The 15818-nt window shown below is 23.2% G+C and overlaps 1 protein-coding gene across 1 annotated transcript; it reads left to right on the top strand.

Moving 5' to 3' along the window:
• The first annotated feature begins 11128 nt into the window (after positions 1-11128).
• LOC128965834 (transcription factor mef2A-like) lies at positions 11129-15284 on the top strand. Its single transcript, XM_054312611.1, has 3 exons — positions 11129-11410; positions 11464-11699; positions 11770-15284. The coding sequence occupies exons 1-3, from the start codon at positions 11358-11360 to the stop codon at positions 15282-15284; spliced, it is 3804 nt and encodes a 1267-aa protein (XP_054168586.1). The 5' UTR covers positions 11129-11357.
• Positions 15285-15818: the final 534 nt, after the last annotated feature.

Genomic DNA, 15818 nt, shown 5'->3' with positions numbered 1-15818 from the left:
ATTAAAATTGTAACTATTAATATATATATATATCATATATTAAATAATATTTATAAATCAAATTTTAACATTACTATAAAAAGAGTTAACATATATTTAAAAAACATTAAATTCTTTCTATATTGATGTACACTATAAAAAATAATAAACTAAATTAATAAATTATAATTTATAGAAAATTTCTTATTTAAAATTTGTTTATCACTAATGTCACAAAATAACAATATTTATCGAAATCAAATCAATATTTTGAGCTAATTATTAATATTCAGGTAAGAACTTAGTAATTATATCGTTTAAATCAAGTAATGTCATAATATTTTTTTTTTGATAAATTTAATAATACATGTGATTTAAAAATTAACGTCAGAAAAAATGCATTTTTATTTAATACAGTTTATAAATTTTTACAAAATTGAGGCTAAATTTTTGGATTACTTTAAAATCAATATATTGATTTTTAAATAATTAATTTTTAAAAATATTAAATATACAATATATTTTAATATATTAAATAAAAAAATTTAATTATTGGCGTAAATATATATATATATATATATATATATATATATATATAGAGAGAGAGAGAGAGAGAGAGAGATGATAAATAACGTGTCAAAAATATTATCAATAAAGCAATTTTTGTATAAAATTTGGTATTATATATGGTTGAGACTATGAGTAAATCAATTAATTCATAATAATTTTATTATTTAAGTGTTTTAAAAATTTGTTTTTACTATAATTTACAAAAGATTTATATCTTCTTATAAATGTTAGTAAAAATATTTATAATGTAAATGTAAAACTTACAAATAGTATATAAAAATACAGTATATATGTTTTGCAAAATGAAATTAAAATTTAATATATGTCAGGAAATAAAAATTTAGTATTTAATAGATCTATATTTGTTGCATATATTATATATACAGTATATACCTGTAGGTATATAAAAATCTAGTTAATGTATATTGTTATGTATTATGTATTGATAAATAAACAAATATATATATATATAGTATTTAATATTTATTATAATAAGTTTACAATACCGATATAAAATTTTGATAGATTTTTAAATAAATTATTAAAAAGTTTGATTAAAATGATTAAAAACTTATTGAATTAAAAAATCGTGAAAATAATTATTTATAATTGGTTTGCATTAAATTATATTTAATAATATAATAAATATTTGTATTTAAACTTAATTAATGTAATAAATCTCTAGAAGAAAAATTAGTCAAATAAATAACATTTGAAGGACTTATCTATACATATGTATGGCCATAGAAAATGCATGTTTTATTACAGACGCCTATAACTGAAAATCAATGGAAAAGTATCTCTCTTTTCTCATCAATTACTCAAATAAATGTTATTTATTATATAAATAAATGTAAAATACTATTTTATCTTAACTAAATAGTGATATTAATTTATTTGTTATAAAAACAGTTAAACTTATTAGATTTAACAAAATTTTACAACAAATTTATTATAAAATTATATTTTAATTTAATGAAATGGCAATAGCAAACTGTTTAATGCAAATAACAATAATGCTATTGGTGTTTATAATGTTTAAACACATTATAATGTGTAATCAATTATTTTTAGTATATAAAAAAGGTTTTAATTTAGTCAATCATTATCTAAATAAAATATCCTTGAATTACTTGCATTAAAATTATTATTATTATTTGTGATGTATTAATCATGTATTAATACATTAATATCATATTGATATATCACACATTATTGTATTTAATTGGTTTTGATTATATATTAAAACCTTGTGACAAAAATTACTATCAATTTTATTGAATAAATAAAAATTACTGTATAGATCTATATAAATCAAATTTACTTTATAGATATCTATTAATAATAGGAATATAAATTATATTATAAAAATTCACTTAAATCAGGTATAAATTCATGTAAAATATAGGCATACTCATAGTCACTGAAAACCAAATAAATTTATAGATTTTAATATTACATTAATATTACATTTATATAATTTTTTGAGTTATTTATTTATACTATTTATTTGATAAAACATATAATGTATTAATAATTTTAAAAGGAAATTCATTTAACACTATTTACAAATTTAAAATTTAACTCATATTCATAAGTAAAATAAACTTATTTGGTTTAATTGTGGAATCCGTTATAATATATTAAAATATTTTATATTTAAATAAATAATATTAATCAAAATAATAATATACATTGACAAGTGATAGAAACACAACAAAGTTGAATAAAAATTGTGTAATTAACAAAATATAAACTAAAACACTCCTCAAAAATGCATATTTTTTATATAGWATTTATGTTAAAAGGCATAAAACAAAAGTTTTAAAAATCGTAAAGATTTTGTTTTCAATGTAATGACTGTTTATATTATATCAATAAATAGTATTTATATTATGTATAATTGTATTTTAAGATTAACAGAGACCTATCAAACCTTAATTTAGAAATTATTTTTACAATACCATACAATATACGAAAGTCTAGTAAATCATTGAAAGATATGCAACACTTTTGTGTTACAACTTTCGATAAATGCATATAAAATGAATGGCGGTTTGCTTTTAAATAACAGACAAATATTGAATACTTTTTATGTAATAATAATAAATAAATAAATAGTTATTTTTATTTCTTAATTTGAAAAATCTTTTCACAGTTGCCGTCTCTTAAAAGAGATTGCATCTAAAACAGTAATGTATTAGCCATTGATTGAAACCAATAGGTAGTTATAGTAAAATGTTTTACTTTGTATTTTCTAGTCATATATTATTTTAAAAACTTTATACATACAAATATATATAAATTTTATATACATATAATTTAGTTTTAATGTATATACTATTTTTAATTCAATATATCAATATGTTATGTTCTTACTTTTCAATTATATATATACATATATAGTATATATATATATATATATATATTGAACTATATTTTATCTTTTATTACAAATAAATCACATTATTTTATACAAAATAAAAAACACATCGAAAATAATAAATAGTTTATAAATTAAAAATGAAGTATTATTTCAATATTGTAATTGTAAAATGTCATGAATTTATAAAATAATTCAAACATTTATCTATAAATTTTTATTTGCATTAATAAAATTTATAGTTTTTTTTATAAAATATAGTTTAATATACAGTATATTTTATTGCAATTACTGACTTCAATTATGTATGTGCTATAAATAATGTAATGTATGGGTGAGTTATATGATAATAAAAAAATTAATTTCTAATTGACCTAATTATGAAATACATTTTTAGGGGCAAATTTATAATATATTTTATGCAAATCTGCTATTTTTCTCTTCCATATGATTTTTTTAATGTGAAATCTAAGCTGAAAATTATTCATATTTTTGTAAATGCAAAACAGATTACGTTTATATGAAAATTAAATAAAAATCTACTTATTTAAGTAAATCATTATATGTTAGATAAAGAATGAGAATTAGCATAAATAACAAACAAAATAACATCAAAAATAAGAGCACATATTTTCATAAAATATAACAAAAAAACATATAATCGTTATGTTGTTGCTTAAGATAATGAATGATAACACATGTAATTTGAGTGCTTGTAATTTATTATATGTATATACCTGTGCTTATGATGAGATATTAGCCGCACTAATGGCACGCGTATGGAGTCGGACGGAACCGCCGGCACAACCGCTGTAGACAACAAACAACTGACAAAACTTTTTGAAATTACAATAAACTAACTAATCGTTTGCATAAATACTTTAGACAAAACCCGACCGCAAAAAAATGTATTCATATTGTTATTGTTTTTATCACTAAATGCCACTAYATATGCCTAACATAAGTTTATCGTCTAAAATCTTCGTATTTTAAAAACAATAATATAAAAATTAAATTAAAATTAAATTATTTATATTATTTTGTGAGCGAAAATCTCTCGAAAATAGCAAATTCTCTTATAATAAAAGGCTATTTTTTGCTGTTTTAAAAATATTTTTTTTAGGATTCATAAGATTATATAATTTAATACAATGTAAATAGCAGTTTATATGAATCCGATTAAAGCATACAATCAATGTTGAAATAGCAGAGGAATTAAACAAATTGTAAGCATTTATCTCAAGTGTATTATACGATATAATACATATTTATGGTTTTGATTATTACATAATTGTATGTCTGCCCCCATCACCAGTCATCAGCCAACAGCCCCTCAACAACTACCTAAACTCATCGTTCATTTTGTAAATCATGTTTGACTTAGCATTTTCGTGGTTTATGATATTTATCTGCTATGAACTTCATATTAACAAATAAAACTCATGTAAAAATGCAATAAATCTTATTAAATGCATCCCTTCTATCGGCACTCAATTGATATATACTTTGCTAACCTTTTACATGACTCTCTGGGTTTTCTCTCTCATACAACCTTCCCATATATACCCCAACAAAGCAACAGTGCTCTTAAATGAAACATATAAAGAAAAATATTTGCTACTAATTTATTTTTTAAATTTGCAATAATAAAGTATTTTTTAGCCGTTTGTTTCCATTACAACATATATACCACATTATACTGTATATAAATATATTATAAGTGGAGAGTATATGAAATTCATATTATTTTGAAACATCACATAACATATGCTATATATTCAGTGCTGAAGGGAATTCGTGTTAGTTTTGGGGCATTTTTAACGCTAAATGCATCAAAATATTAGTAGTTTACACACACATAACATATATTACTAGTTATTATTATTATTATTATCATTATTTGATTTGCTATTAAATTATTTTGCTTTAAATAACTGATAGTGAACTCCAATATAGATGATCATCAGGTGCTCCATAATATTATACATAGTATTACATACATTGCAAGCATATGTTATGGCAATTCAAAAATGGTTTGTAAGAGGACTGCCGTAACGGCTCTATAGAAGTCATCAATCGATTGGCATTTGAAGAACTTTGAGAATGTCGACCAAAGATCATGACTGAGCAGTGAAGACACACCTATGATATGGTCGAACCATAATTAGGCTGTGCTTTGGATAAACTATATTCTCTATATTGCATAACATAACCATTTATTTTTATTTTTTACATATTTAATAGTCATTTTAAATATTGTCCCTCAATATAGCCAATGAACTCATTATATAAACAAATAATAAGTGAATTTTTACTGCTTTTATAATTATGTCTTAAAATTTTTATGCATAAAGTCATCAAACAATTTGACTTTTGATGTGATGTAAGTAGAAAACTCCTAAACAATTAAAATTATAAACATTTGTTTGACGGTTTTTTATACAAATAATGGGTTATCAAAAAATATATTTGAATAGATGCTGTATTTAATTACACAACAATTATTTTGAAATCTTTTATAACAATATATTTATACAGTAGTTTAGTTTAGCTTTTTTTAAAAAAAAAACATCAACTACTGGTTTAATTGCATACTATAACTGTGATTCAAATCTTAGTTTTTTTATATAAAAAACTAGTGGTGCACTATCAACACATAATTGCTGGGCACACATACAATAACAACAACAAAAAACTGGCCGTATATATAATAAATTATGCATATAATACATGAAATGTTTAAATATACTCATAATAATCTTCAAGTGCTTGTGAAGAGTAGCTAATTATATAAATGTTAGGCCAAAGATAAGCATCAAATAKATGGCACGGATCTCGAGTTCAAAATTATTATAATATAATACATATCCATATATACAATAGTACCACAAAATTAGTTCTCATTGTATGAAAAAAATCAAATATAATAATATTTATATATGATTTGGTGCTCTCAACAATTACCAGTGAATTATAATCAGATAATAACCATATATTGATATAACCATACATTGATAAAGATAATAATAATAATAATACTTAAAAGAGTGCAATTGGTTAACTGTTTTACTACTGTTTGACTAATGTTTAGGTCAATCACTTATAATAAAAATTCCTGTATTTTATATTTTAAAAAAATTTCCATCTCTTTCTCCCTTTCATTAACTATGATTGTTATTATATGATATAAGTTAATATATATATTGTAATTTATATATATTACTGTATATAGTTTTAAAAATTGATATTTAGTTAACATTGTAAAAAATAATATTTTTCATACTTTTATATCTAAAAATTATTTGATTTCCAAAAATTAAAATTTGAAAACTTGGTTTGGGAACTTTGGGTAACTTTAAAACTTGTTATAATTTTATTGTATACTGTAATTGTAGTTATTGAAATAAATTCAAACAAAAATATATAAAATGTTATGAAATATCCAATTAGAAAGTCAGTACATTTTTTTTAAGTCAATTTATACTATTATATTAACACATTTTCAACTATCATTTTCTTGATATTAAATATATTGTTTGCATTAATAATCTCTGCATAATAATATGCACCCTATAAACATGTTATTGTCAATAAAAAATATTTTTATATTAGAAAATATATTTCAAATCTATAACATGTTAATATAATATATGATATATATATAACAAAACATAATATACAGTAATTTATTTAAAAAATTATGATTGTTATTGTGATTTTATTTGCCTTAACAAAAGTAATTACAATATTATTATAATATTTTGTATCATAACAGCAAATAATCTATTAGAAAATTATACAAAACATATATATATATATAAATAATGAATAACAAAATGTGTTTTCAGAAACATTTCTTAAGCTTTATTTGTATTTTATTTTCAAGTGTTTGTTATATATTCATATATTTATTTATACGTGTATACAGTAATAGCTATATTGGATATAAGTTTAAGTTATGCTAAACTGTATTTTATTTATTAAAAACTAGCATAAAATAAATAGAAACAAAAGTTTATTTTCATTTCAGCAATAATTCAATAATAATAACATTTCCATATAATTGATTATATAATTGTTAAATGATAAATGAAATAATTAGAGTATCATAAAACAAACTTGTTGCATTTATTATTATTCAAATAATAATTAAACAATAATCATATAGTTGTGACTATCATATAGCTTTGTCTTTGCTGGCAATATAATAGTAGTCATAAATAATAGCTGTAATCATAATTATAATAAATAAAAACTATTATTTTGCCACTCATTTGCTTAGCCAATACTTAAATATAATAATTATCTAATGTTTTATAAATTATTGTAATTTTTATTTGAAATATATTTTCTTTATATTTAAGCCTTTATTTTGTTGTTTATTAAAATGATATTTTTTAGTTACAAATTATATTACAGTACATATGTATGTAAATGTCTTAATGGTTTTGTCTATACTTTATGTTAAAAGTGTTTGGAAATAATATATTGTATTAGCAATTCAAAAGTAATAACAAACTAAATAATCAAAAATGTTATATTAAATAATTAAAAACACAATCACTAATCAATTGAGGTATTGCTGTAAACAATAATAAGATAAAAGTTTATTTGGTTTTGTTTGCTGACAGCAAAAGACATATAAACTGAACTAAATTTATATGTATATTAGTCCCAATAAAATAGCAATAATTAAAAGCTATATAATTTATAAATAATAAAATTGTAATAATAAATAACAAACGCAATAAATTAACTAAATAATAAAAATATAGCAAAATATAATAAAAATCGATATATTTGCAAATATTATTAGTGATTTTTTCGAGTAAATTTCTATATTTTTACAAATAAATTAAATAAATTAGAATACATTAAGTATAATAGCAAATAGTTTATATCAAAATTCTTATCTCTAACTGATAACTGTATATTACTATTGTATAAAAAAAATTTCAATAAATTTAATAAATAAATTATTAATTATTGAAATTTTATATTTATTTTATTCAGTTTCTAAACTTATGATAATACAACAAATATATTTGAATTGGACAGTAAAGTTTAGCTATCATTTAGCTAACAAAACTAACTAATATCAGTATACAGTATGTGTGGAAAACTAAATTATATTTTTGTTTTGTGTATTAAATTGCAATATACTTTTAAAAATAAAAAATTAAATTAAATATATAACTCATTTCTTTTGATTTCTTAACAATTTTGTTTGTGAAAGATTTCAATACAATTGCTTAGAGCACTGGTAGCTCATATGATAAACCCAGGGGTATCGCTAACTGGCCATTGATTTTTTTGATAATATAAATACTTGTATATCAAATATAAGATTTGCAAATAGTTTGCAAAATTCAAAAAAAGTAATATGTAATAAATTTGCAAATCATTAAAAATGAAAATAATGTCATTTTATTTAAATCAGTATTACTTGAGAGACATATTGTGTGACAATGTATTGATATATTGAATACCATTTGCAACAATATATATTGCAATAAATCTTATATGCCTTGAATTAAAGCACTTAATTAACTTTTTTGTTATTATCGTAAATATTTAATTTTTTTATTTTTGTGTTAAAAATGATTTGATTCCCACATAAAGTTAATGTAATATTATGCTTAAATTATACAATCAAATACAATGGCATATAGTTTACAGCATAATATATATATATAATAATGTTATAATACAAGTTTAGAGGCAAACCATTGGGCTTTTGTGAATTGATTTATTTATATACAAACAGCATATTTTAACATTTAAGTAATGATAATACTATATACAACTAACTATAAATAAGTCGATGCCGTTTAACTATTGTAACTATACTTCACTTTATTTATTGATAATTGTTATTAATATATACGTTATATTTAGGAATAAATATAATTGAATTCATTGTAAAATAATGTGTTTTTTATCTTTCAAACTTAAGAATCAAAATTTGTTTTTAATTTTAAAATAATTAAAACATTAATGTAATAAAATACTATATAAAAATTAATATGCACTCAATCAAACAGTATATGTACAGTATATTAATATACGATACTATATTTATTAATGTAGTAAAATAAATTTTAAAAAATAAACATGTTTAAATGATACCTTTTAATGATAAGTAGTGTTAAATTAATTTGTAATCAATGAGTTAAAATAAAATGTTATCAGATTTAAAATATAATTTAAAATATAATAAATATTAAGGCAAGAAAATATTAATATTTGTGTATTACGATAAATTTTTTAAATAATAACTAAAATAATCTACAAATCAATAATAACAAATATTCGCATTCAATATAATTTAAAATTATAATAATATTAAGTTTAGCACTAACTTGTAATTACTAAAACTAAACATTAATTTTTCTGTATTTTGATTTAATTATTATATAATGTTTTTTTATCCATATTAAACTTAGTAATAATTTTTATATGAATTATATATCTGTGTAAAACTAATATGCAGTTTTATGATAGTACTGTTATATTGATATATACTGTTATAGTAAAAAATTAATTATATGTTAATTAATGCATTATATAAATAATATACTAACTATTGATAATATATRTATTATTTTATATAAAATATAATTGTAGAAATTAAAAATTTACACAATTATTTTTTTAATAGGTCTTTTATTAATTATTACTTTATAATACAAATCATTCAAATTTGATTTATAATTTGTTATATTTACATGTTTTAAGCCATATTCAATTGAAATATTAATATTTATTTATAAATTTATAATTTTTTTAAATTTATCTAAATTTAAAATGTTCTATGAATTTATTATAACATTTCCATAACATTTCCATAATATTTTACTGTATTAACAATATTTTTTAAAAATAGCTTTTCATAGAAACTAAATTTTATTTTTTCTGTCAATTTTACCAAAAAAATATTTATATTTTTAGTAATATAAATATAAAAATGTCCTTAAAATTATTCAATCATTTTGTTTTAATCACAACTAATCAAATCATTTTAAATCATAATATTCGCACATTAAATGATTAAACGATAAAAATTAATATTTAATCTCATTTTTGTAAATTATTGGAAAAAATTCTAAAAATATTCATCTGATAAATCGATTTTTAAAATATTTTACATTTTATCTCTAAAAATAAATTGATTCATTCATGTCGTTTTATATATTGATATATACTGTATATAAAACGTATATTACATCAAAATAAACTATTTTTATTAAAAAATACCAATAAATACTGTACATGTATTTTTTAATAAAATTAATTGCAATACCAATATATTAATATACTGTATATACTGTACAAATAATATCAAAATAAAGACCTAAATTATGGCACTCTATATATCAATTGAATTTTTATATGTCTTAAATCAATTCCTCCGCAACTGTGCTTTATTTTATAATTTAATAGACTAACCAAACTTACAAAACAAATCACTTTATTTTATAATTTAATTTAACATTTTTTTGTGAAATGTTAGACTAAGAAATATTTGATGTAAAATGTTATGATTTTTTAATTCCCAATAAATTACAAATAAATCAAGTTATATACTTGATTTTGGTCACTCTAGTTTACTTGAATTTGACATTAAGTTTATGATAATATATGTATTGATTTTTAAAAATCTATTTTTGGAAATTAATAATTAAAAAATCATTTTTATTAAAAATTTATCTCAAAATTTATTATAAAATAATAAAGATTTTATAACATGTTTTTGTTTTTAATGAATTTAATTTTGTTTTTATAAATACAAATATTTATAACAATTTCATTATATTTCCTCCATATTTCACTCAATAAATATATAAATTATTTAAAGTGTAATGTATTTCAAAAAATTGTATTAAGTATTCAATAATATATTAATAACTAAATTATACAAAACTACTGTATATTACAAGTAATATCTTCTTATTTTGAATATTTTAATTCAATAAAATAATAATAATATTTCTAAAACAACAAATAATTTTAAAATTAATGACTAATTTTGAGATTAAATATATATTTCAATTAAAAACCATTTGAGATAAGAATTTGCAATAAAATTCAATTCAATTTCTAAATGTATTTCATTTGAATTATTAATTAATATTAATATTATATTAAATCTGGTTTTAAATGAAAACAATTGTTTGAACATTAGGTGACATCTGGTGTTGACTTATGTTATGCACTAAAAGGCAAACAAACAAACATTTAATTGAATTTTATATTAAATTCAATCAATTTGTAGCCATTGTTGACATTAATGTGTGTTTTGTGACCTTTCGGTCGCAATAGTGGTCACTGACCAACACATACCCGGACTCTATGTGACCACTTGTGAGTCGGACATAGCTATTGACAATTAAAGGGTGTGTCCACACAATTGTAAGCATTAGTAATGTGTGACAATAGTGATGACATCGGTGTCCTCGATCTCGACCACAGCTTTCGGTAAATGATCACAATTTGTCCAATAATTGTCTCAACAAATATGATTTCTGCAGATCATTGACCTCACGGACTGATGTTAAGCGTCGGCTACACAATGGCGTCGAGAAGCGACGTAAAGACAAAATCAATTACTGGATCTATAAGTTGGCCGATCTTTTGCCACATAAAGAGCCTAAACGGGAGTCAAAGACACACTTATTGGAGAAATTATACGATTATATCATTCATCTGAAGGACAAAAGTGATGCATATCTTTATGGAAATAGCAATCAAATTAATGCTATTCATGGTATCAATTAGTTATCAATTGAACCAATATTTACATTTGTCTTAACGTTTTTTGCTATTTAATCCAATAGTTGAAGAGATCCGACGTCTKAACAGACGTTGYAAGGAATTGGAAGAAAAGAATTGTAATTATTTTCATTTGTTGGAATCGACGGGAATTTCCCCCAATTGTTCCGCAATTGATGTTCACTTTGAAAGACCAATGAAGTACTCGAAGAAAATTACTGAACAACAGCTAAACCAGTTCTTGGAAAAAAATCCGAAGAGAAGAGGAGATCAGATGAGTGATTCAGATGACAATAGTTCATTGGGTTCGGTCTCCAAGAAAATAAAGTCATTCTTAAATAAATCGAAGAAATCCAAAGACAGAGACAGATGTATGAATCGAAATAAATCGATACCAACACCACTGTTGCCAAACACATCCAATATCCAGACAAACAATCATATATTAAATGAACCGCTACTCATAATGAATGACCAGAATATGTCGTCTTCGGTTGGCTCTAATGATGAGACAATTCCCCGATTGATTGTCACAAATTCTTCTGGAAATGAAGTCAACTCATTGAACACATTACAAATCCGTCCAACAACTGGTTCACAGCAATCAATTCAAATATTATCTACCGGTGCTTCACTCGACAGTTTACAATCGTCAACAAATCATATATCATCAGCTCAGCCATTGATATTGAATCTGAGTCAACCACAAATACCGGTGCAAACACAGCCGCAAACTACAGCACTTTTATTGCCAAACGGACAGATATTATCGATTGTAAATCCACCTCAGATTACACAACAACCTATGATTTTATCTAATAATTATAGTATTGTTTTACCGCCGACTCAACCAAACAGTACCGGTATATCACAACCGACTATATTGAGTGGACAAACGGTACAAACAGATAACATAGCATCGAATCTCAATACAAATACAATYAAAATAATTAACTGTCAAAAGGATACAATTAAGAAAACTAAATCCACTGTCGATAATAAAGCTAAAGAGTTAACCACAACAATAGAGTCCATACCTGTCGATGGATCACCTAAACTAAAGAATAAAGTTAAGGCTAAGACTATTTGTACTCAAACAGAAAACCCGATTGAAGAACCAAAACAATTAAAACCACAACAACAACAAGTTTTACAAAAGTCTACAAACAAAGATCAACAAACAAATGGGGAACAGATTGTAAAGGATAAAGTGTCACAAATTAAAGAAACACAACAACAATCTGAAGAACAAAAACAATTACTTAACAAATCTCAACAACAAAAACCAGAACAACAACAAAGCGTACAACAAACACATCTTAAACAACAACAACCATCACAACCACAACAACAGCAATCACAACAAAATCAAACTCAAACGCAACACAATTCGTCACATTTGATTCAAACCAATAATAAACAACAAATGACTCAACAATCAGAACAACAACAACAACAACAATATCAATCACAACAACAACTTCAACAAATGAATCAACAACACACACAACAACTTCAACAACAACAACATCAGCATCAACAACAACAACAACAACAGTTACAACCWCGACAACAACAATCGGATCATCAATCGCAGCAACAGACTAAACCTCAACAATCACAACCTCAAGCACAACCCCAACAACAAATGCAATCTCACCAATCAAATCAACAGCAGTCACAATCACGAACTCAACAACAACAACAACAACAACAACAAAATAGTCAACAACACAGTCCTGTTGTCTATACAAACAATAATTCAAATATACAACAAAATAAACGGTCGAATAGTAATATAAATGATAATACATTTGGTTTTACAAACTTTATGGACACTAATTTGGAAAGTTATGATAATAACAATCAGTCGGGATTATACATACCAACCAATACAACACTTCCAGATATGAATAATACTAACTTAAATACTTATCCGAGAAATTCACGAAATAACGATAACAATAACAATCGTTTTTGCAATTATTTGCATACAAATAGCAATCAAAGCTCTAATATTTCCGTCAATACGAGTCAACATAACTCAAGAACTGGTTGTTTCTTCTCTAATACCACATCAAACACGACATACTTTCCAACGACATCTTCGACACCATTTCCTGCATTATTACCGAGTTCTGCCTCGCCTTTTGATGCGACCAATCATTTTAGTGGTGCCCACAGACCCGCTATGTTTACCAATAGTTTTATGCCTGACTTCAATACATCATTCGTTAATACCGCAGCTAATAATCCATTGCCTTCTATTACAGGATCCAATTTCAATGTAAATCCATCGATTAATATTAACACTACTTCTAACAGTTCCAGTAATGCAAATAATGGTAAAACACGTGAAACACAGTCCAACAACTCAAGCAATTCAAGGAATTCGTCAGTTAATAGAAGTCCTAATCCATCGAAATCATCGAAAATTAGTTCAAATAATGGATTGARTAATAAATCAAACTCAAAGCAAAATAACAAAAATAATAATAATACCCATTCAGACACTTCTAGTTCATCTGCGACAACAAACTTGTTTCGACATTTGAGTGATAATTATTTTTCAATGAATGATTTAATGTCTTTGTCAACAAATACTTCTCATTCAAATAATACAAACAATAGTGGTAATAGTAATAGTAATAATAATAATAATAATAATAATAATAATAATAATAATAATAACAACAACACAACTAATAACAATAGTAGTAGTAGTAGTAATAATAATAATAATAATAATAATAATAATAATACAAATAATAACACGAATAATAATAATAGCGGTAACAATAGATATACCACTTTAACGAGTAGTCAAACACATAGTAATAGTAGACAACAAGCTATGTCTTCGTCGATATCTTCAAATAATAGCTCAAAGAACACGACTTCTACAGCGGACACAAGTTCTTCATATTCATTGTTCAGACCGCACACAACAGTGTCGAGTGATTCAAATCAAACAACAAATGTTTCAAATGCACCCAATTTTAGTGTCACATCACTGTATAATTCCAACCGATCGGTGCCTCCGCCCACAGCATCGTCTCATTTTGGGTCAAGTAATGCACCGACACATCACTCATCACACGCAACCAATTTTCACTTAAGCAATATATTTCCTGATATCGATTCCAACGATAGCTTACCATTATCTCCAATAAAATTTGCTGCACCACCACCACCGCCTCCTGTAGCACCTGTAGTTACACCATCAATGGGCCCAACTTTGGATAACTCGACTATGGATATGAATAATGGTGTTTACCAAACACCGACAACATGGAAGCCATCGGGACATCACCAGAATTTATATCATTCACACCACTCTAATGTCAGAATACCGACACATCATAATTCATTCAATACCTTATTGAGTTCGGGTTCACACAATACCAACTCATTTGATCCTCAAATTACCGTAAATAATAGGACGACGTCCACTCCCCATATGTCGACCATCGGTGCTCCTAATAGTACGGGACATATGGCGCCAACATTTGCTGCACCAACACATCCACATACTAACGATTCTTATGCTAATAATATCGTCCCTTCTTTTAATTTTTAGGGTTTTCTTAAAAATAAATTTATTTTAAAAATTATTTATTATTTATTAATATATTATTAATTTTTATAAAAATWACTGTATATTGTATTATAATTAATGATTTATTGRTTAACTGTTTGTTATTGTTTGAAAATGATTCAAATAAAATATATAAACCAATTAACGATTTTCAAATGAATTTTATTATTTAGTATTAAAATTAGAGTAACATTTCATTGTTGAGGAATACCTGAGCGAGAATTAGCCCAAACCGGGCGTGTCTTTAATTAGTCTGTTTTATGCAAATTATTTGCAAACTTTGCAAACGTAGTCATTGACTTTGTAATATAAAATTTTATATTATTGTTATTTTGGTTGATTGTGTAATTTATTTTAACATTTTATTTTACCAAAATATAATTGAATGTTATGCCAAAAAATATTGTTTTAATAATAATAGGTTTTAAGTTATTAAATATTYTTTAATTATTATTTTTACTTAATAGTCATCCCTATAATATATTCTATTTTAAATTAATTCATATTATTTATTAA

Source organism: Oppia nitens, unplaced genomic scaffold, assembly GCF_028296485.1.
Source record: "Oppia nitens isolate AA-2021 unplaced genomic scaffold, nextdenovo-longstitch-racon4-pilon3 scaffold18_pilon_pilon_pilon, whole genome shotgun sequence".
In the NCBI taxonomy this organism is placed as follows: domain Eukaryota; kingdom Metazoa; phylum Arthropoda; class Arachnida; order Sarcoptiformes; family Oppiidae; genus Oppia; species Oppia nitens.
Note: the sequence above shows the minus strand (reverse complement) of the source record. Positions and strands in the feature narration are given on the sequence as shown.